Source organism: Phyllopteryx taeniolatus, chromosome 5 (assembly GCF_024500385.1).
Source record: "Phyllopteryx taeniolatus isolate TA_2022b chromosome 5, UOR_Ptae_1.2, whole genome shotgun sequence".
In the NCBI taxonomy this organism is placed as follows: domain Eukaryota; kingdom Metazoa; phylum Chordata; class Actinopteri; order Syngnathiformes; family Syngnathidae; genus Phyllopteryx; species Phyllopteryx taeniolatus.
Genome location: NC_084506.1, coordinates 1,452,230 through 1,476,832, shown reverse-complemented (window position 1 = coordinate 1,476,832; position 24,603 = coordinate 1,452,230). Strand labels below are relative to the sequence as shown.

Sequence of the window (24,603 nt, the reverse complement as noted above, 5' to 3'; positions counted from 1 at the left end):
TTTTGTCGAAACAAACTGAAATGGTTACTGTGATGCACTTTTCAACTATTTTTTAGCAGAAGAGTGCATGTATCTTCTTCTACACATTGTGCCGATGAAGCCCAGCACTGCCACGTGTCAATGAGGCACGGTACTTTTGGGGCTCCACCGGTGCATTTTTTATTGCACATTTATGGCTGGTCAGAAAGACTAAATAATTTCACACTCACTCACTCACACAAATTCATTAAATATATTCGACAGACTGTGGAACGTCAGCATTGGTAGTACATGTGCAACAAAACATTTATATTGCCGATATAAAGAGAGACAGCAATGCCCCCCTAAATGACTTATTGTCACTCCCTGTAGTGTAGCCTTTCAGGCTCTATTTTCTATTTAAGTCACTAAAAGTGAGATAAAGATAAAAAAAAGATTAAAAATAATCTAAATAATAAAAACAGTGTTGCTCATTTGCATATGGTAACTTTGCATCCTGTCAAAGTATTGTACAGTACACACATTTCTCTTATGATTAAGGGCTATACAAATAAACTTGGCTTGATTTGATCTGATGGCGATGCCATCAAGTGAGCTGGCTGCTTTCAAACTTGGCCTAACATTCGGCACATCCACGGTAATGTGCAAGAATTCATTCTCCACTGTGAATTAGAATTACACTCTGATGATTACTGTATGTTCCTTATATTTTTTGGGGCGCTGTATACTTCAACCATTTTCTATACCGTTTATTAGGGTCGAGGGTGAGTTGGAGCCTATCCCAACTGACTTTGGGTGAGAGGCGGGGTATACCCTGGACCAGCCAGTCAATCAAACAAACAATCACACTCACTTCATATAAACTGACTGTTCTCAATCGACCTAACATGCATGTTTTTGGAATGTGGGCGGAAGCCGAAGAAAACCGACGCAAGGGGGGCCAGAGCCTAGGTTCGAACTCACAACCTCAGAACAGTAAGGCTTGTGTGATAACCATTCACTGATTGTGCCGCCAATTGTATATTGTATGTACCTAAATAATTAGGATGTCTTTCTTCTCTGTTTGTAATTGTTCATTTTTGAACATCAGAACCTTCAAGAAAGAAAGAGTCGAAGTACTCTTACTTATGAACAATTGTTTATTCACGGTAATGTACAGTATACTGTATATGTCACCTTCAGTATGTGTGATACATTTGTTTTTTTCCCATGTTTATATAGTACGTATGGTGTATAACCACTTAATTCTGACACTTCATTGGTCTGTCTGGCTGGTGAACCAGTCGAGGATCTCTTGTTTGTTCTGCTGTCGCCATTTGATATTGGCTCTGGTCCTCTCCACAGCCTGCTCCAACGCCAGAGTTGCTGAACCAAAGCCTGCTGCTTGGTGCTCACTCACAAAATCTTCTAGCTGTCAGAGGAAACGTGGAATAGTTCAGACACACGCACACAGACACACATGGATAAAAATATTTAACTGTTCTGAACATCTTCCCATGGGCTCACCACCTGTGGGAGGGGCCATTGGGGTCAGGTGCAGTCCGAGCTGGGTGGCAATCCGAACACGAGCTGGTGTGTAAGGTCGAGAAGTTCTGACTAGATATAGTCGGGCTCGCCTCCACACACCGCTTGGGCTCTAGTACCAGTTTTGTTGAAAGGGGTTGGACTCTCTTCCACTCTGGAGTTGCCCAAAGTGAGAGGCGCTGAGCAGGTGTGTGTATACTTACTGCCCCAGGCTCGGCGCCTGTACATTGGGGCTCACCCCGGTGAACGAGAGGCTAGCCTCCCTCCGCCTTCGGGTGGAGCGATGGGTCCTGACTGTTGTTTGTGCCTATGCACCAAACAGCACTTCAGAGTACCCACCCTTTTTGGAGTCCTTGGAGGGGGGTGCCAGGACTCCATTGTTCCGCTGTGGGACTTCAACACTCACGTGGGCAATGACAGTGAGACCTGGAATGGCGTGATTGGGAGGAACTGCCCCACCGATCAGAACCCGAGCGGTATTCTGTTATTGGACTTCTGTGCTCATCACGGATTGTCCAAAATGAACACCATGTTCAACCATATGGGGTGTCCACACGTTCACTTGCCACCAGGACACCCTTGGGCAGTTCGATGATCAACCGATGAAACAACGGTTTTGCGGCCACATGTCTTGGACACTCGGGTGAAGAGATGCACGAGCTGTCAACCTATCACCACCTGGTGGTGTATTGGCTCCGATGGTGGGAGAAATATGCCGGCCCGATCTCACAGGCCCAAACGTATTGTGAGGGTCTGCTGGGTACATCTGGCAGAATCCCCTGTCAGAGGGAGTTTCAACTTCCACCTCCAGCAGAACTTCACCCACGTCCCAGAGGAGGCGGGGGGCATTGAGTCCGAGTGGACCATGTTCCATGCCTCCATTGCTCAACCAGCCGACCTGATCTGTGGCCGTAAGATGGTGGCCTGTCGTGGCGGCAACCCCCGAAGTGGTAGACACTAGCAGTGAGGGATGCCGTCAAGCTGTAAAAGGAGTCTGATTGGGCCTTTTTGGCCTGTGGGACTCCTGAGGCAGCTGATGGGTAAGCAAGCAGCCAAGCAGAATACAGCTTTGTTGGTCGCTGAGGCCAAAACTTGGACGTGGGAGTAGTTTGGTGAGGCCATGGAGAACGACTTCCGGATGGCTTCTCAGGAGCGGGAAGCAGTGCACCATCAACACTGTGTATCGTGGGGATGGGGCGCAGCTTTGCTCGTTGTGAGTTGGTGGGGAGAATACTTCAAAGACCTCCTCAATTCGACCGACATGCCTTACCATGAGGAAGCAGAGTCTGGGATCTCTGAGGCGGGCTCTCCTATCTCTGGGATTGAGGTGGTTACAAGGCTCCTCGGTGGCATGGCCCCCCCGGGGAGTGGATGTGATTCGCCCGGAGTTCCTAAAGGCTCTGGATGTTGTGGGGCTGCCCTCTGCAACATCGTGGGGACATCAGGGACAGTGCTGATGAATTTGCAGATTGGAGTGGTGGTCCCTCTTTTTAAGAAGGAGGACTGGAGGGTGTTGTCCCACTACAGGCAGCTCACACTCCTCAACCTCCCTGGTAAGGTCTATTTAGAGGTCCTGGAGAGGAGGGTCTGTCGTGAAGTCCAATCTCAGATTCACGAGAAGCAGTGTGGTTTTCATCCTGGCCGTGGAACAGTGGACCAGCGCTACACCCTCGGCAGGGTCCTCAAGGGTGCATGGGAGTTTGCCCAACCAGTCGACGTGTTTTGTGGACTTGAAGACGGCATTCAACCTTGTCCCTTGGGGAGTCTTATGGGGGGGTGCTTCAGGAGTATGGGGTACCGAACCCCCTGATATGGGCTGTTCGGTCCCTGTACGACCAGTATCAGAGTTTGGTCCACATTGCCGGCAGTAAGTTGGATTCGTTTCCGGTGAGGGTTGGACTCCGCCAAGGCTGCCCTTTGTCACATTTTGTTCTGTTGGTTTCATCAAGCCATGATCTTCAACTCTCAGTGGAGCGGTTCGCAGCCGAGTGTGAAGCGGTTGGAATGAAAATTAGCATGTCCAAATCTGAGACCATGGTCCTCAGTCGGAAAAGGGTGGAGAGCCCTCTCCAGGTCAGGGATGAGATCCTGCCACAAGTGGAGGAGTTCAAGTATCTTGGGGTCTTGTTCACAAGTGAGGGAAGAATAGAACGGCAGATCGACAAGTGGAGCAGTGCAGCGTCTGCAGTAATGCGGACTTTGTATCGGTCCGTTGTGGTGAATGAGCTAAACCGAAAGGTGAAGCTCTTAATTTACCGGTCAAGCTGCGCTCCTACTCTCACCGCTGGGATCTTGAACAAGATCCCGGATACAAACGTCCGAAATGAGTTTCCTCCGCAGGGTGCCCTGGCTCTCCCTTAGAGATAGAGTGAGAAACTCGCTCATCCGGGATGGGTTCAGACTAGAGCCACTGTTCCTCCACATTGAGAGGAGCCAGATGAGGTGACTCGGGCATCTGATTAGAATGGCTCCTGTACGCCTCCCTGGTGAGGTGTTCCAGGCATGTCTCACCAGGAGGAGATGCCGGGGACGACCCAGGACACGCTGGAGAGACTATGTCTCCCGGCTAGTCTGGCAATGCCGCGAGATCCCGCCGGAAAAGTTGGATGAAGTGACTGGGGAGAGGGAAGCCTGGACTTCCCTGCTAAAGCTACTGCCCCCGCGACCCGACCTTGGATAAGCGGAAGAAAATGGATGGATGGATGTTCTGAACATTGAAAGACCTGTTGTAGCTGGGCAGATGTAGAAAATCTTCCTGTGACTCCATGGATTATCGAGGCAAAATTGAAGGATCCCACACCATATCTAGAAACAAAAAACACGTTAAACAGAAACAGCTTCAACGCCACCTTTTTTCTTCTTGGTCAGGAGGCTGCCCATGCCAGCTGCGAGACATAATCCCGACAGCATGTTCAAGGCCTGCTCTTGGGCCTGCTCACATTCACATCTAAGGATAATTTAGTTTTCAAGAAACCTACCATGCATGTTTTTGGAATATGGAAAGAAATCAAGTGCACACCCATTGGTTCCCATCCATTTACCACAAACATACAGTACATTACTGTGTAATACTTACTGAGTGACCATGTAGTCCCATTGCAGTTTAATAAAGTCCCACGCTAGTTCCTGACCCAATCTGTTGCTGGCTACAGACCCAATGACTATAGAGGCATCCTGCTTACGAATCATAGCTGGCTTTAAAGTGTATGACAGATATCTGTGGAACCAAGAAATAAAGCCATCAAAAAAGAGATTAAAAATTGACATAATTTGTATTGAAAGCAGGAATGAATAGTATGCACTCACCTTTCCAGCAGTTGTGTGTTGCTGGTACAAGCTAGGGCAGACATGAGCTTACTGGCTTCGCTGGCTACAGATGCATTCTTGAACTGGGTCCAGCCAAACTCCCACTCTGCCTTGTCACCGGACGCAATGGCACTGCAGTATACTGCATCCCGCAGGTGTGGCTGGATCCTGTTAAGATAAAAATAAAAGTTTGGTATGTTTGTTCATTTGAACAAAATTAAATAATATTTTGTAGAACACACAAATTATGCTGAGGTTTGTCCATCCATTGCTTGAACCATGCGCTGGTCAAGTTTTGGCACTGTGTTATTCCAGTCTTGCAAGCCATTTTGATGGCATTCACCTGATTGTACCTGCAGGAAAGAAACAACATGGCCATTTAGATTGATGCATTATTGGTCCGTTCACTCTACCTAAGAGTAACAGTCCCCATCAACATGGCTGTCAGTATGAAGTTAGATTGTTGTCCACAGTTACCATGCATATGGTGTGACTTAGAGGTACTGTACAGTATATTGGAAGGAGCTATCTGGCCATTTCTTCTTATGTATGGAAGTGATTTCTTGAAAAATTAAGCTTTTTGAGGCACAGAAGTAAAACATGCAACCACATAAATCTTAACAGAAATGGGGGGACTTGAGTCAAATGACTTGACTAGGTCAACTCGAGTTGCCAGTTTTATGACATGCGACTTGCTTGCCAAATACTTCAGAAAGACTTGACTTTAGACTAGGTAGCCAAGAGACTTGATTTTGACTTGAACTACACGACTTGACAAGTCATCTCGTTTAGAGTTGGAAATCTGCATTTTAATAAAGACAGTTTGACTTTTTTTGAAAGAAAGAAATGTTGTTGGGGGTTCATTCACGCCAACCTGGCAAGACAGTCTGCATTGTTGCACAGTTGCCAGTGCGACCTAGCCACCTCCAATGAACAACGATTGAAGGAGCTCCAAAGATAATACAATTTTGATTAAAGGATTATGTTGTCAATGAAGTCTGCAAAAAGAAGATGGCAACCTGCACGGCTTGCAACTCGCAACAACAATGACGTTGAACTTAATCCGTCACAAAGACAGGTAAATTAATGTAACAGTTTCACTAGCTGGTCAAACATTAAGTTTCATAGACTGGTTTGGGAGGATGAAAAATAAAAATTATGTGATTGTGAATGTTTTAGTACAGCTAAGTAACATAACAAAAAGTGGGACGGTTTATGATATTTATTTTTTATTTATTTTTTTGTCCTGTTCGGCTGTTAGGTCAAGCAGAATGGAAAATCTGTATCCCGTTTATGCCGGAAGATTTACTGTTTCACAGTGGAGTTTTTAAGCTTCCGCTGTGGTTTCTTAGTATTATAATTGAGTTTTATTGAGAATCAGACTTGATCACTCGAACAGAACAAAACAAAGTTTCTAGAAGGGAGAGAGAAACAAAGACAAAAGACAAAGCACTAATTGTAAACAGAATGAGAGAAGTAAATCATTACATTATCTACAACAATGAAACATTAAATATGAGTGTTGCATGGGGCTGTACTGCTACACCCTGTGAGGGAAGGACAGGACAAGATAGAACAGGACAAGGACAGGAGAAGAAGCATGCAGGACAAGGGTCGTGAACCCGGCTGTACAACTGAAGTGTGGTGGGATTCATTATGTAAATTATAAAAGTCTACAAGACGAGAGTATAAGTGAGGGGATACACAAGCGATTTGCATTGATTTACTTGTCGCAGTAAGTAACTTTTACGTCAGGCTCCTTGTTGGGCAGCCAAGGAGTCCTGGGGAAGATGTGTTGCGTTTGTTCGCGGCAGTTATGTTTTATCAGTTTATTTTTGAAAAGGGGACAATGCAATTTCATAAAACACATGAAGTACACATGGTTAAAAAAGCCAGAACCCGGGTCCTCAGAACTGTGAGGCTGACGCTCTAACCAGTCGGCCACCGTGCCGCCCCAGCCAATAATTATCAAATACAATTTCCTACAACTCAAAGCAACCAACAAATTAGCCAAAATTTGTTTTCAGATGTCAACAGCAATGTCATTGACACAAATGTGTTCCTAAATCCCTCATAGATACTTGACACATACTCCGAAGCCTCAACACAGTATGACCTATCACTAGTGAAAGGCACTGTGGGAGGCAAAATAAAGGCCTATGTCTTGCCATCTTTTGTGCTGTTTTTTCAAGTGCTTTTTCCTGCTATCAGATAAGCGTCTCGCCACAATATGCTTGAATCCACATAATATACTCACTGGTCCGTGTGTCTCCGTGGAACCTGGATCCAGTCTGATGTCATCTTTTTGAAATACAAGTAGAGAGGAGTTACTAACTTCTTCATGTACTCCTGGAAGTATTACAGACAGATGAGTCAAGTACAGGCCATAAACTTTGTTTTCCATGACATCAGGGTCGAACAAACATGACAATATGTCTTGAGTTTTGTTTAAAAGTTACTATTTGGATACCTGCATAGGGTGATAGACCTCAGTTTGGTCCAACATAAGGTAATAATAGTGAAGGTTATTCAGAGCAGTCTGCCAGGGAATGTAGTCAGTCTCAGCATACAAATAAGATGTGGTTCTCAGAGCAAGTGAGGCAGAAACCACGTGAGCCCTGAAAAGTGAACAGATATGCTTAGATTTTACTTGTCTCTGGACTATACCATCCACCACCAGGTTGGGAAATAGTGAATCTTCTTCACAACTTTTTTCCTATTCGGGCTTGCAGTTTTAGATTGCTGATCTTGGTTTTGGCATGGTTTTTAGTGTGTGTTTTGTCTTGTTGGGAAAGAGTGAATGCTTGCCTTAAACGTCAATGGTGGACTGAATAGAATTAAAGAAAACAGAATATTACTATTACAACTTAATGTTGTAATAGCTTATAACAAATTAAGTGTAAAAGGTTTGAAATGGAGAGGAAAATCACATACACCCTTGAGTGATCTACCTGGCCAGATTGAAGGCATCATCCACAAGCTGGGCTCTGTTTGTTAGTGGAATAAGCTGTACAGGAGAATTTAATGTAGACACAGACATACATCAAATGTTAGCCATTTTATTCACTCTAGGAATCCAAAGTGCTAGCAATAATATAAGACAAAAACTATAACACTAATAATTTAGTGTTGAAATATGGTACCTGATGATCTCCGGTAAGCTGAGCCAGGAGTCTTTCCCAGTTTCCTAGATCATAATTTACTCGATAATAACCTGTGACGTTGACATTGGCAAGAATCCACAAGCCGCCACTCCTCATCTCCAAGTTCATAGCTATAGAGGAGAAGGCAGGGGAGAATATACTGTACATGATATACGAGGTCTCAGAAATATTCCAGGACTTCTATTTCTTCTTCTTCTTTTCCTTTCGGCTTGTCCCATTAGGGGTCGCCACAGTGTGTCATTCCTTTCCATGTAAGCCTATCTCCTGCATTCTCCTCTCTAATACCAACTGCCCTCATGTCTTCCCTTACTACATCTATCAACCTTCTCTTTGGGCTTCCTCTAGCTCTTTTGCCTGGCAGCTCCATCCTCATCATCATTCTACCAATATACTCACTCTCTCTCATCTAGGCGTGTCCAAACCATTGAAGTCTGCTCTCTCTAACTTTACCTCCAAAACATCTAACATTAGCTGTCCCTCTGGTGAGTTAATTTCGAATCCTATCCAACCAGCTCATTTCTAAAGAGAACCTCAACATCTTCATTTCCACCACCTCCAGCTTTGCTTCCTGTTGTCTCTTCATTGCCACTGTCTCTAATCCATACATCCTGACTGGTCTCGGCACTGTTTTATAAACTTTGCCCTTCATACTAGCAGAGACTCTTCTGTCACATAATACAGCTGACACCTTCCTCTCCCCTTACAACCTGCTTGAACCCATTTCTTCACTTCCTTACCACACTCACCATTGCTCTGGACTGTTGAAACCAAGTATTTAAAGTCCTCCACCCTCGCTATCGCTTCTCCCTGTAGCCTCACTCTTCCCCCTCCACCCCTCTCATTCATGCACATATATTCTGTCCATCCATCCATCCCATCCATTTTCTGAACCGCTTCTCCTCACTAGGGTCGCGGGCGTGCTGGAGCCTATCCCAGCTGTCATCGGGCAGGAGGCGGGGTACACCCTGAACTGGTTGCCAGCCAATCGCAGTATATTCTGTCCTATTTCGGTTAATCTTCATTGCTCTCCTTTCCAGGGCATGTCTCCACCTTTCTAACTGTTCCTCCACCTGCTCCCTGCGTCACAATGTCATCTGCAAACATCATTACCCATGGGGATTCCAGTCTAACCTCATCTGTCAGCCTATTCCTCATCACTGCAAACAGGAAGGGGCTCAGGGCTGATCCCAGTCCCATCTCCACCTTAAACTCCTCTGTCACACCAACAGTACATCTCACCATGGTTCTGCTGCCCTCATCCATCCATCCGTCCATTTTCTTTACCGCTTATCCTCACTAGGGTCACGGGCTGCTGGAGCCTATCCCAGCTATCTTCGAGCGGGAGACGGTCGCCAGCCAATCGCACGGCACTTAAAAACAAACAACCATTCGTACTCACATTCATACCTACGGGCAATTTAGAGTCTTTAATCAACCTACCATGCATGTTTTGGGGATGTGGGAGGAAACCGGAGTGCCTGGAGAAAACCCACCCAGGCACGGGCATAACATGGAAACTCCACACAGGCGGGACCGTGATTTGAACCCCGGTCCCCAGAACTGTGAGGAAGATGTGCTGTCCTGTATTACTCTAACATACTTCTTTGCCATTCCAGACTCCCGCATGCAGTATCACAGTTCCTCTCTAGGTACTCTGTCATAGGCTTTCTCTAGCTCTACAAAGACACAACGCAGTTCCCTCTGACCTTCTCTGTACGTCTCCATCAACATCCTCAAGGCAAATAATGCATCTGTGGTACTCTTTCAAGGCATGAAACCATAATCTATCCATCCATCCATCCATCCATCCATCCATTTTCTACCGCTTATCCGAGGTCGGGTCGCGGGGGCAGTAGCTTTAGCAGGGAACGCCCAGACTCCCCTCTCACCAGCCACTTCATCCAGCTCTTCCGGGGGGATCCCGAGGCGTTCCCAGGCCAGCCGAAGGATGTAGTCTCTCCAGCGTGTCCTGGGTCGTCCCCGAGGTCTCCTCCCGGTGGGACGTGCCTGGAACACCTCACCAGGGATGCGTCCGGGAGGCATCAGATGCCCCAGCCACCTCATCTGGCTCCTCTCGATGTGGAGGAGCAGCGGCTCTACTCTGAGATCCTCCCAGATGACCGAGCTTCTCACCCTCTCTCTAAGGGAGAGCCCGGACACCCTGCGGAGGAAACTCATTTCGGCCACTTGTATCCAGGATCTTGTACTTTTGGTCATGACCCACAGGTCCCCGTGTAGTTGGAACACACCCTCCAGTCCCCCTTCTTAAAAAGGGGGACCACCACCCCAGTCTGCCAATCCAGAGGCACTGTCCCCAATGTCCACGCGATGTTGCAGAGGCGTGTCAGCCAGGACAGCCCTACAACATCCAGAGCCTTGAGAAACTCCGGGCGAATCTCATCCACCCCCGGGGCCTTGCCACCGAGGAGCTTTTTAACCATCTCGGTGACCTCAACCCCAGAGATAGGAGAGCCCGCCTCAGAGAACTCAGACTCTGCTCCCTCATGTCGGTGGAATTGAGGAGGTCTTCGAAGTATTTTCCTCACCAGCTCACAACGTCCTGAGTCGAGGTCAACAGCGCGCTATCCCCACTATACACAGTGATGATGGTGCAGCACCGCCTCCAAGGACTCCAAAAAGGGTGGGTACTCTGAACTGCTGTTTGGTGCATAGGCCACCAGGGGCTCGCCTTCGAGCCCCACCTCCAGATGAAACCATATTGTTGCTCGCAAATAATCACTTCTGTCCTGAGTTTAGCCTCCACTACTCTTTCCCATAACTTCATCGTGTGGCTCATCAACTGTATTCCTCTATAGTTCCCACAGCTCTGCACATCACCCTTGTTCTTAAAAATGGCCACCAGCACACTTTCACTCCATTCCTCAGGCATCTTCTCACCCGCTAGAATTCTGTTAAACAACATGGTCAAAAACTCCACACCCACCTCTCCTAGATGCTTCCATACCTCCACAGGTATGTCATCAGGACCACCTACCTTTCCTTTTATCATCTTCTTTAGTGCGTTTCTAACTTCCCCCTTACTAATCATTGCCACTTCCTGGTCCACCACAGTTGCCTCTTCTACTCTTTATTCTCTCTCATTTTCCTCATTCATCAACTCATCAAAGTAGTCTTTTCATCTATCTAGCACACTACTGGCACCAGTCAACACATTTTCATCCCTATCCTTAATCGCCCTAATCTGCTCTACATCCTTCCCATCTCTATCCCTCTGTCTGGCCAACTTGAATAGATATTTATCTCCTTCTTTAGTGTCCAACATGGCATACATGTCATCATGTCACAAACGATACATTTTAAACCCAAACTACAAACTATGAGTTTTCCCGGTCAATGTGGGCCAGACGATTAACTGGCACATCTACAAAGAGATCCTGTAGTGTTCGTTACATTCAGTGAAAGAGAATTGTCGAGATTTGTGGCAGGACAACTCATGACAACGCACCTGCTCACAATACCCTGAGCATCTGAGAAGAACATTGTGCTGGAGCAACCTCCCTACTCAACTGACCTGGCCCTGTGATTTTTTTTCCATTTTCACAAACTCAAGGGGGCCATCAAGGGAACTGGTTTGAAGACTTGGATGACATCAAAATAGCTGAAACGACGGAACTGCAAAGGATCGAAGAATAATCCTTCGAGGAGTTCATGAAGCCGTGGCAGAGAAGGCTGGGAAAATATGTTAAGCTTCAGGAGGATTGCTTCGATACGGGAAGACTTGTAGTTTGTATTTTAGATTTGAAATCTATCTTTTCTGAGACCAGTCCTGGAACTTTTCTGAAAGACCTCGGACATATATTTATATTGTTGATGTTTACATACACGATACAAAAATACACTTTTTTAATCATTGTCTGACATGAAATCAGACAAAACCTTTCATGTTTTAGGTCAATAAAGATGATCAAAACTGTTTATATTTGCTAAATGCTAGAGTAATGAGTGAAGGATTTGTTTTTTGTTTTTTTTTCATTAGCAGCAAAGTGACCGACTGGCTGCAGTACGCCCGTGACCCGCGTTAGGATAAGCGGAACGGAAAATGAATGAATGATGAATGAATATTTATTTTATTACTTCAAAGTCGCAAGTTTACATACAGTAAGATTACTATGCCTTTAAACAATTTGGGAAGACCCAGAGGATGTTGTCATTTCTTTGGAAGTGTCTGATAGGTTTATTGACAATCTCGAGTTAATTAGAGAGACACCTGTAGATGTATTTGAACTAAGTACATCTGAAACGCACTGCTTCTTTGTGTAACATCATGGGAAAGTCAAAAGAAATCAGCCTAGATAACAGGTTTTTTGGAGATTTGTGGACTTGCACGTCTGGTTTATCCTTTGGTGCAATTTCCAGATGCCTCAAGGTGCCACATTCATCTGTTCAAACAATTATACGCAAGTATAAACACCATGGGAATGTCCAGCCATCATACCGCTCAGGAAGGAGACAGGTTCTGTGCCCCAGTAATGAATGTGCTTTGCTCCTAAATGTGCATATCAACCCAAAAAAAAAAGTTAAACAAGTACTGTACCGAAATAGGCTGAAAGGCGACTCTGCCAGGAAGACGCCATCACGCCAAAAGAAACATCAAATAGCCATCTTACAATTTGGAAATGCACACAGGGACAAAGACCTTAATTTTTGGAGACATGTCCTGTGGTCTGGTGAAAAATTTAATTGTTTGGCGATATTGAGCCCTGCTACATTTGGAGGAAAAAGAGGGACGCTTGCAAGCCTAAGAACACCATCCCAACTTTGAAATATGGGCGTGGCAACATAATGTTGTGGGGTTGCCTAATTGCAGGAGGGACTGGTGCACATAAAATAGATGGCATCATGAGGAAAGAACATAATGTGGAAATACAGAAGCAAGATCTCAAGACAGCCAGCAAGTTGAAGCTTGGGAGCAATTGGGTCTTCCAAATGAGCAATGACCCGACGCATACTGCCTAACTGATTACAAAGTGTCTAAAGGATAACAACATCAGGTTTTGGAGTTGCCATCGCAAAGCCTGATTTAAATCCTATTGGCAATTCATGGGCAGACAAGAAAAAGAATTTGGCTCAGTTACACCAGGTCCATCGGCCAAAATTTCTGCCAACTTTTGTGAGAAGCTTGTGGCATCTGACTTGGAAGAAAGTAATGAAAATTGCCTAAAAAAATAATCTGTTATTTTGGCATTTAACAAACAGAAACAATTTTGGTAATCCTAATTTACATAAAACAGGAAAGGTTTAGTCTCATTTCATGTCAGACAGTGAGAATTTTTTTTTAATTTTATATAGTTTCTAGTTTCAACTGTGTCATGCCATGGGCACAAACACAACCCCATACCATCAAAGATGTTGGCTTTTGAATTTTGGACTGATAACTAGCCAGATGGTCATTTCGTCCATGACGTCCATGATTTCCCCTGAAAATTTGAAATCCGAACTCGTCAGACCACAGGACACTTTTCCACTTTGCCCCAGTCCTTCTCACATAAGCTCGGACCCAGAGAAGTTGGCAGTGTTTCTGAGTGTTGTAGATATATGGCTTTCTCTTTGCATGGTAGAGTTTTAACTTGCATTTGTAGCTGTAGCAATGAAATGTGTTAATTCACAATGGTTTTCCAAAGCCCAAGTGGCAATATCCTTTACACAACGATGTTGTTTTTTAATGTAGTGCCTCCTGAGGGCTTGAAGGACACTGGCATTCAATTTTGGTTTTCGGCAGATTTCTCCAGATGTGACCTAAAATATCAAGTTACAGTCACTCCTAAATTTTATTCTTAGCTCATTTTACACTTGAGACTATGTGAGTCCCAGGATGTACATGTCGTGGAAACAATGACGCCCAACTCAGGAACCATGACTCCCTGCAATTTATCATCACGGAATATCCATCCCTCCATTCATTTTCTTGATCGCTAATCCTCACTAGGGTCGCAGGCGTGCTGGAGCCTATTCCATCTGATGCTGGGCGAAAGGTGGATTCACCCTGAACTGATTGCCAGCCAATCGCAGCGCACATACAGTATAGACAAACAACCAGTCACACTCATATTCACACCTACGGACAATTTACAGTTTTCAATTAACCTACCATGCATGTTTTTGGAACGTGGGAGGAAACCGGAGTACCCGGAGAAAACCCATGCAGGCATGGGGAGAACATGCAAACTCCACACAGACAGGGTCCTCAGAACTGTGAGGCAGATGTGCTAACCAGTCATCCACCATGAATATATGGAATCTAGAAAAAGCAATATATATATATATATATATATATATATATATATATATATATATATATATATATATATATATATATATAATAGAATATATAACTTAGATTAAGTTCGGGCTTTGTTCACAAAAATTGCACTTGAACAAATATTAAATATTTAGCACAGAGGTATAAACAGTCATTAATGCCTGGAAAGGCAATGTACTGCCAATCAAGTTTGCAGTTTGTTAAGAAAAAGTGCCAAGTAGCAACATAATTAACACAAGTAGACCAAAGCAACCTGTTTATATTCAAGATTTGTCGTACTTTTCAAAAGTCCACAGATTTTTTAAAACACTGGTTTGTCAGCATGTTCAATTGCTACATCTCTTACAATAGTGAGTAACGCGATATAGAATGTGGTCATACGTGCACCATATACGCTGTCATGCTTTTATTTGCATTGTTGGGCAAAGGGTTCCATAATAACAAGCAGACAGGAAATGGGAAATGTCCCAGCTGACTGAGCACCTGTACGCACCCTTTTTATTTTCATTCATAAATTAGAGCGCATATGTGGACAAATAATCCTGTCTCGTCAAAAAAATAAATAAATGATACGTCGTTTTTCCAGCGCCAAGTCGGAGTACTAAGCCATAGCTCTGCGTCCTAAAAAGCAGATTGAGCATACTTTATGCATCCCTGCTAATTTTTGTGCGTCTCAGATGCAGGACGCACATCAAACAAGATCCCTCTTTATTATTCTTCAGACTTTCCATATTACGGTCATTTCTTTATTAGTGTGGCATTAATTAATTAATTAATCCTTTAGTCCCATACCTGTTTTTTCCATCAGCCACCAGATATCTCTTTGGACCTCACCAGACTTCATCCATCGAATTGGAATCAGCCACTCATAGCTGTAGAATTCAATATAGAAACAAATTGGATAGCATAAAAGAATTAGTGACATATACAGTAGTCAAACACTATGTGTCCACTTACTGTCATAGAAAAGTGTAGTTGCATACTCAAATGGTGATCCCACTGAGACTTTCGAGTCAGTGTCCAGCAAGAAGTGCTTCTGAGATACTTTTCCTGTGGCAGTATCTATGGTAACGACAGGGAAGCCCATCTGAAGTACCCAACGATTCATGATGTCATGAACTCGATGAGGAAGATAAACATTGTTGGCTTCGACCGCCTATTGACAAATTGACATTGGCATTCTTAGTGTAACACTAAGACTATATCAGATTTTTTTAAGAATCTGTAAAATAATGATAAAATTGTTCTATATTTATTTGTGTTCACGTCTCATAAAAAGTTTTTTTTTTTTACCACAACCTATGTCATATAATACAGATACAGATACTTTTGCAGAACCAAACATAAAATTACACTCAGAAGTATTTGTTTGTAATTTTACATGTACTTTCACACTATTACTCATACAATCCATACATTCTGATGTGCATTTTGAAAACATTGCCTTTTACTTGAAACAATTCTATTTGGGAATTGAACATTAAAAAGAAAATGAATCAATTACAGTAGCAATACTGAATAGCATGCTACAGTAGATTTAATACAATCTTTAATATAGGCTCTGGAAGTAAGAGAAAAAAAGGAATGGAAGTAAACTGATTACCCTTTGTAAATTTTCCCACAGGTCATTTCCTACTGTGTTACTGTAGGCAAAGTTGCTGAGGTATTTCTGGAGAAGAAGAAAAAAAAGCATATTGTGCTGCTGCATTATATTTGGCTTTAGTTGGGGGGCTGGGGCGGGGTGAGGGTGGGGTGGGAGGGGCTCTAGACAATATTGCAGATTATTCTTCAGCAATAGAAAATGCTTAAGCAGAACTGAAGAAAAATAATAGACATTTGTTTGCGCAAAGACACATACACTGAGTCCTTGGACAAAGACAGGCTCTGATAGGAAACCAGACAACATTCTCAAGACTGCTGCACCCTGAGGAAACAGACAGCAATAGAGGACATTAATAAGAAAATACAGAACTAATAGCAGTCAATCAATTATAAACCATAGTACCCAAGCAGCACAATATCAGATAACACTAATAGCTTTGTGTTCATGTGTATATTCATCACATTTTGGGGCCATAGATCGGTTTCCAAAGTCACGTCACGGGGAGCTTTTGTGGTACAAGGACCAAAGATTAGGTGCACAGTAAGGGAAACCCTTTTAAATTAAGATGAACATTCCTATAAAGTTTGGGCTCCACCTGCATTAGAGTCATTACACACACAAAGCCCTTCCAAATGTGGCTGATTACCAGTGTTGATTAGGCAACACCTGAGCCATTTCGAAGACACATTTCATCGGCGGTGACGACGTGCATGCTAGCTAAGGCGACAGTATATAAATATTTTGAAAAGACTGAACAGTGATACACAAGGTAAGCACCAATCATTATAACCTATATTCTAATCTTGTACTAGCAAGATGCAACATGCATCCAATTTTCTTTGGTAGGGTCAGGTGATTTATTTTCCCCTTTCAGATGAAAGATGCTTTCGCTCAAGATTCTCCACAGTTACATGATATAACCACATCCCAGGATGAACTGAGTTCAAGTAGTTTGTTCGCATTAATAAGATGTACCTTGATTGCTTCCAGAGAAATAGTTACTGACAATAGTGAAGAAGGCATGCAATCCACTACCATTAGGTGAAGAGTAATCCCTTTCAGTAAAGGAAAGCCTGGAGCAACAGAATATTCACAGGCGCAGGCAGTAAAAAAGTTGTTTCATCACTTCTTCCATCGTACTCGCAAAGCATGACTGTGAGAATAGTTTAAGGACTGAACCAAAAACTCTGAAGGCCCGGGATTGAATAAATGTTCAATTCTACAAGTGTCTTATGGCCCAAAAAAGTATAATGCAATGTGAATAGTGTGAAACTCATTCATTCATTCATTTTCCGTACCGCTTATCCTCACTACGGTCGCGGGCATGCTGGAGCCTATCCCAGCTGACTCTGGGCAAGAGGCGGGGTACACCCTGAACTGGTCGCCATCCAATCGCAGGGCACATATAAACAAACAACCATTCGCACTCACATTAACACCTACGGGCAATTTAGAGTCTTCAATTAAACCAACGCAACATGCAAACTCTGCATAGGGGAGGCCGGATTTGAACCCAGGTCTCAGAACTGTGAGGCAGATGTGCTAACCAGTCAATCGCCGTGCCACTTGTGTGCAACTGATGTCCATAAAAGTTAGATTCAATGCAACTTCAGTGAATAGTACTCTTATTTTAGTAACGGAAGCTGACCACGGGAAGGGCCTGACGGGCAGGGGCATCCAGAGTCGCTGCCATATACCACTGCATCCAGGACCCATCCAACATATGTTCCTGCCCTCGCGTCACGTGCGCCAAACCGTAGCTTTCTCCTGTGGCCAGACGCCCAACAGATAACCCGCCGGACGACCTGCCATGAAAACCAATGTGTGTGTGCGTGTGCGTGTGCGTGTGTGTGTATTTGTGTTAAACCTTGCTGTATGAGACGATATCAAACTGCTGACTGATCTGCTCTGGCAGTACAATACTGTCTTCTTTAGAAGACAAAGGATGAGAAGAGGTCAAGGCATCAACTGCAAACACTCTGTGGATGTCACTGAGAACGATCTGATCTTTCTGGAACAAAGAAACAGTGATGTGTGATCAATTTCTGGTGTTCACAATACAGATTTGTTGAGTAAAGTAATACAACTATGCAGAAGCACTGTACATGACTCAAAAGAGTAACAGCGTCAATGCAGAAGTGGAACAGTAACATCTTGAAAAACCTCAACAACTTATTTTTTGTGAATGGTGCCCAATATTTGCAATAGTGTGAGAATGAAACCAGACAGATGTTGCCATGTACTGCGAAGAAAAGAAGAGAATAGAAGCCGCAAACATAGGGAAATACTGAAAATATATTGCTTAAATTGCTTAAAAACACTTAAGATAAAAACTGAAATGAGGTTCTTACCAAGCCCCATGTCGGCTCAACAGAGTCCGCTGCCAGATAAGACACATATGAAGCAAAGCCCTCATTGAGCCACACCTCATTCCACCACCTCAGGGTTACCAGATTACCAAACCACTGCATCAGAGAATGACATCACAGAACACCTTTAGTTCATCAGTCAGTTGAAGGACTTGTTTTAAGTGTGACATTAATCACCAAACCATGTGAGCTAGTTCATGAGCAATGATGGTGGCTGTTGACTCTTTATTTTGACTGGTGGAGGTCAAAGGGCTGTTCAGCAGTTTGGTTTCTCTGTATGTCACCAAACCCCAATTCTCCATCGCCCCAAAATAAAAGTCTGGCAGAGCAATTTGATCTGTGAAATGAGAGCACAGGAGAGAAATGATTGATTGTACGGTCTTTGCAGGCATCCTCAAATGATTCATAAATAAAGCACTGAAAAGCATGTATCTGATTCAATGATTAAATTCAGTACAGTATCATTATTTTCCATATTAAAATCGGAGCAAGGCTTATTGTACAGGTCTGACCCAACTTCCTCAGAGGATAGGAGATGTTGTAATAGCATTGAAGAAAGTTCAGTATGGGTCCTGTCACATTGAGAGCGTAGTTTCCGTGTCCTTGCTCCATGGCCTTCCTTCGAGCCCAGATACGTATCTGAAAACACACCCATGTTTGTATTGCATGCATTAATCGTAACGTAAGTTTCATAAAGTGGTGAAAAAAACAAATATGTTTTAAATTCACTTTTTTAGAGCATGGAGTTATACAGCACTTCCATTCAGCAGAATAGTATATTCAAGAGTAGCAAAACCCAAGAATTAATTTAAATGTAATCTGTTCTTCTCAAAGGTGATCCATCCATCCATCCATTTGCTACACTGCTTATCCGCACTAGGGTCGTGGGTGTGCTTGCCTATTCCAGCTGAATTTGCGCGAGAGGCGGGGTGCACCATAGACTGGTAGCCAGCCAATCACAGGGCACATAAAAAAAAATATACAAATGAAAAAACTACCATTCACACCAATGGATAATTTAGAGTGTTCAATGAACTTACTATGCATGTTTTTCAAATGTGAGCGAAAACCACACAGGCATAGGAAAAACATGCAAATGACACAGGAAGGCCAGAGCCTGGATTTAAACCCACAATCCCTGAACTGTGAAGGGGATGTGCTAACAAGTCATCCACCCTGCCGCCTATAGAACAATCTACTGCCACTAATCAAATATTACCAAGATATTGCCTTGTGTCGAATTGAGATGTGTGTAGTCTGAGATGACAATGGCCAATAAATAAGTTGACATTTTTTTAGTTGGCTCAAATGTGGTCCTTGTCACGGCTACTCCATCAATAGTGGTGTTAACAGCATCTGAAATTAACACAAACAAAAAAGATTGTGTGGGGGTGATCAACAGATGTTTAAAAATCAATTGGAAACACATTCACTTCATACTTCATCCTGATAGCCATGTTGTAGTTTTATCCTCCAACCTCGCTATGCCATAAATAAATACCTGACCACCGTCTGTGCTTACTTTAAAATCACAGCAATGTATTTTGCGTAATGATTTTAAATGTTTTTCTTGTTGGATTATGATTTTAATTTACAGATTGCATTTCTGTAAACCTCATGTAGTAATACCGTCGGTAGGTAGATGAGCAGTGACTAATTTACATTGAACACATTTTGAGAGAGGAATTAAGTATTTGAAACTGTTCGTAAGTGTAAAACAAAGGAGGCAGATCCCCTATTTACTCTATGAATAAATGCTGCAGTTGAAACTAACCTGTTTCATGGCCATTGGACAGCGCTACAGTTTCAGGTGAGTGGATGAGCGTTATGTAGAAAACAGCTTTCATAGCTGGTTCATCGAAACAAGGGAAGGTTTTCCTTGCATTAGTTGGATGCATCTGAGAGGTAGCAACAATCCTGTGAACAAGTTGTCATCATTCTGAGCAGCTGACCTTACCTGACTCAAAACAAATCTTAAAATATGGAAATATACAATAGATCTTACTGTACCTTCTGGCTCCATCTTCTACATATTCACTTCTGTAAAGGCCAGCTAAGTCATCAGCCAGCTCTCCAGTGAATTCAGTGTGCAGAAGATATGTCTCTCCTTGAGTTAATCTACCATTTAGCTGGACCACCAGGTACTGTGTCTTTGGCTGCAGCCAGGTGGACGTAATGCTGGGAATAAAACCATCGCCTGAATGGAAATATGCATCTAAAAGTTGAGATATGCACTTGTTGAAACCATTCATTTCCATTACTTTTCATGCTCAGGATCACAGATGGGCCTATACCAGGTGACTTTAAGCGAGAAGGCGGCAAAGTATGCCCTGGACTGGTTGCCAAATCACATCACACACATATAGACAAAAAAATCTTGCACACTCATCCACACCGATGAACTTCCAATTAACCCAACATTCAATGTGGCAAGCATAAGGAGAATATCGAACCTCCACTCAGAGAGGCCTGAGCCAAGATTCGAATCCATATCCTTTTGACTGTAAGGCAGAGGCACTAACCATATGCTGCACCACGCCCTTGTAGAAAACCATCCATCCATCCATTTTCTTTTGCTGATCCGGGGTCGGGTCACAGGGGCAGCAGCTCGAGCAGAGAAGCCCAAAGTTCCTTCTCCCCAGCCACTTTGTCCAGCACTTTCGGGGGGATCCCAAGGTGTTCCCAAGCCAAACGGGAGACATCGTCTCTCCAGCGTGTCTTGGGTTATCCTGGGGGACATCATCCCAGTGGGACTTTCCCGGAACACCCCACCAGGGAGGCGTCAAGATGCCCAAGCCACCTCATCTGGCTTCTCTCGATGCAGAGGATCAGCAGCTCTACTCCGAGACCCTCCCGAATTAACAGGCTTCTCACCCTATCTCTAATGGAGAGCCCGGCTCTTCGTTGCCTCACGTAACTCCTCCCATGCCTGAGTTTTTGCCTAAGAAATCACCAAAGCTGCATTCTGCTTGGCCTGTCTGTAGCCATCAGCTGCCCCTGGAGTCTCACTGGGCAAAAAGGCTCGATAGGGCTCCTTCTTCACCTTTCTGGCATTCCTCACCCATTGGAGTCCACCAACGGTTTTGGGGATTGTCGCCACAACGGACAGCTGCAACTCTCTATAATCGTGAAGCTCCCAAGCCAGCAAAGAAAGAACAATGAATGCTCTTTCAATAAGCCAAAGGAGAAATCAACAACATTCTTCCTCACTGTCAGTAAAGACTAAGGCCCCAAAGGTAGGACTGCACACCGGAAATCCACTTCCAAACCTAAACCATACTGTCCCCAATGTGAGAATACAGAGAATTTCCTGAATACAGACTTCAAGAAATTGAACACAGACCAGATCGTTAGGTGGTTGACAGCGGGACAGTGGTGTTGGAAGTGCGGACCATTTCACAAGCCTAAAGTTTGCACCCTCAAGCGACCTTGTAATATTCGCAAAAACAGGCATCTGACCACACTACATGAAGCTGTCCAGCAAATCCAGAAGAGTGTGCTCCTGGTGACTGCTACTACTAGAAAGGTGTACTTTGATCGGCGAAACAGATACCCCAAGGTCATCCTGAAAGTGGTGAAGGTCTTTCTTCATAATGGAGACAGAGCATTGGAGAATTACGCAGTATTGGACGATGGCTCAGAGCGAAGCATCATCTTGCTGCAAGCTGTGAAAGGCTTCACCCTCACCTCAGAGCCTAAGACACTCACACTCAGAACAGTTCACCAAAAGGTCCTGCAGCTCCTGGTGCTGTCCAAGTCCCAGGAGAAATATTACATACATCAGGCATTCACTTCTGAGAATCTAGCTCTCCCAGAATATACCTATCCAGTGACGACACTCCAACAAAGATATAAACACCCCCTGCAACTTATCCTTGTCTGCTTTTGACCATGCTCCACCACTAAAGCTTATCGGATCTGACATGCCACGTCTCTTGGCACCCATAGAGATAGTCCAGTCAGGGCCACCTGGAGGACCCATCCCAGTCCACACAAATATTGGCTGGTCACTTCATGGTCCCACCTGTTCTGATGAAGTACCTGCATCTGAACAACACTGCCTGTTCACAGCAATAGGCTCACCACCCTGTGAGCTCTACCGGAATGTTGAGCGAATTTGGCACCATGAATTTGTGCCAATTTGAATTTGTGCTACCTTATATGAGCAAGAAACAGATAACCCAATAGACTCAAGATCAGCAAACCTTAGACCCTCTCCAAATATCCACAATTAGGGTTCCTGTAGACGGAATACTGCGATATGCAACACCGTTGCTTCGTCGAGCCCAGTCCACTGCCTTTCAAGCTCCCATGGAGGCAATGTTGCCAAGTCCAAGAGGCGACTCACCGAAGACCTGCACCATGCCAAGTTATACTGCCAGGAGATCCGAAAGTTGGAGAACATGGGCTATGTGGCAGTGGTACCACCTAAGGTAGCCAAATAAACCCCAGAAATCTGGTTTATATCTTACCATATGGTGCGACACAACAACAAGGATAGTATTGTCTTTAACTGCTCTTTACAGTATGAAGGCAAGTCCCTCAATGACCACCTACTTCCTGGACCTGATCTAGTTCCATCACTACTAGGAGTTATTATTCGGTTCAGGCAGTATCCAGTTGCAGTAAGGGGTGACATTAAAGGTATGTTCCACCAAATTCACCTTTTGCCAAATGATAGATCAGGTCTACGCTTCATCTGGCAGGATATGAAGAGGACTGGAGACCCGAAGATCTATGAATGGCAAGTTCTGCCATTTGGCACTACATGCAGCTCTTGCTGTGCCATCTACGCCCTGCAGCAACATGTCCAGGACACAAGTAAATCCAACAATGATCTTGTTGATTGTGTCAAGCTGTCATTTTATGTGGATAACTGGCTCAGCAGCACCAATTCAAAGGAGGAAGCAAAGAATGTTGTCAACGGTCTGTGCCAGCTGCTCCACACTGGTGGCTTTGAGATACGTCAGTGGGCTACCAACGTTCCAGCGGTCATTGAGGATCTTCCATCCGACGTCAGATCTGAGAGCAGTGAACTATGGCTGTCCTAATTTAGCATGGACATTCAGTGGCGAACTCTTGGGATACGTTGGGATTGGCTCCGTGACGTCCTCAAGTACAAACATAGATCTGTGGAGAGAACTGAATCCCACGTTGAGGAACGTCTACAAGGTACTAGCCTGTCAATATGATCCACTTTACTATCCTTTTTACCAGAAGAGCCAAGATTCTGGTTCAGAATCTCTGGAAGCAGCAACTCGGCTGGGATGATCGGATCCAGCCACAGAGCCTTCGGGACAGATGGCTGGCTGGGGAGCAAGAGATTTGTGGCCTCATTCAAATGGGAATCCCCAGCTGTTATGTACCTGCATCTGCTGACCATCCTACATCAAACAAAGATCTTCACATCTTTTGTCATGCTTCTGAAAGAGCATATGGGTCTGTTGCATACTTACAGACATAAGATGAACAGCGGGAAGTCCATGTTTCCTTTGTCCTAGCTAGATCCCATGTGGTGCCAAAGAAGTAACTATCCATGCCATGGCTAGAGCTTAGTGCTGCACTCACTGGTGGCACACTAGCAGGTGTCCTTCAAACTGAGCTCACTTTGCCCATGAAGAATGTCATTCTTTGATCAGACTCCACAACTGTTCTTCACTGGATCAGATCTGAACCTTGCCACCATAAAGATTTTGTGGGCACACAAGCGGCAGTGATCCAGAACCTTACTGACGTGAGCAACTGGAGGTATGTGGACAGCGCAAACAACCCTGCCGATGATACACACAAGGCAAGACCTTGAAGAAGCTGTGTCGACCACACCGTTAGCACCAACGTCCTGAGTTCCTACGACACACTGAGGAGCATTGGCCCGACCACCCTAACAGCCTATCCAGAGGCACAGGAAAGTGAGATGAGAATATTTCATCAATATTGTAGTAAGGGTTGCTTTGGGTTAGTGACTATGTTGTCAACAGTAGAACCTGTTTGACTTAAACAGTTTTTAAGACAGAGTTTTGAGTTTGCCTAAGATTCATCTACAGTAGATGAATGAGATGTGTTAATTGCGTGTTCATTTATTGTGGGGGGGTTCTTGAAATGTGGAAGTCCACAATAATTGTAATATTGTATCTTTAAGTCACATGATATAATCTCTCTGCGTCAGTGTGTGTTGGCGTGTCGATGTGTATCTGAATTTGATGTCGCTGTGTATGTGAATGCACCTGAAGCAAGAAGCAGGGCAATGTCTTTGTTTTCCAGCAAAGTGTAGTTGAGCTTGTTAGAGTGGATCAGGACCAGATCGGTTTCTGTTGTGCACTCAAACATCACAGTAGAAGTACCTGATGGGGAAAGAAAATAGAGTACATGAAACATTTT

The 24,603-nt window shown here is 44.2% G+C and overlaps 1 protein-coding gene across 1 annotated transcript; it reads right to left on the bottom strand.

Moving 5' to 3' along the window:
* Positions 1-1,098: 1,098 nt before the first annotated feature.
* LOC133478304 (aminopeptidase N-like) lies at positions 1,099-24,603 on the bottom strand. Its single transcript, XM_061774209.1, has 21 exons — positions 24,450-24,603; positions 20,236-20,422; positions 20,000-20,142; positions 19,445-19,581; positions 18,738-18,864; positions 18,408-18,562; positions 18,208-18,321; positions 17,724-17,867; positions 16,112-16,177; positions 15,857-15,922; positions 15,237-15,409; positions 15,046-15,125; positions 7,953-8,083; positions 7,761-7,816; positions 7,280-7,427; positions 7,067-7,158; positions 5,052-5,162; positions 4,810-4,977; positions 4,580-4,720; positions 4,227-4,308; positions 1,099-1,390 (listed from the first exon to the last, which is right to left on the bottom strand). The coding sequence occupies exons 1-21, from the start codon at positions 24,598-24,600 to the stop codon at positions 1,235-1,237; spliced, it is 2,628 nt and encodes an 875-aa protein (XP_061630193.1). The 5' UTR covers positions 24,601-24,603; the 3' UTR covers positions 1,099-1,234.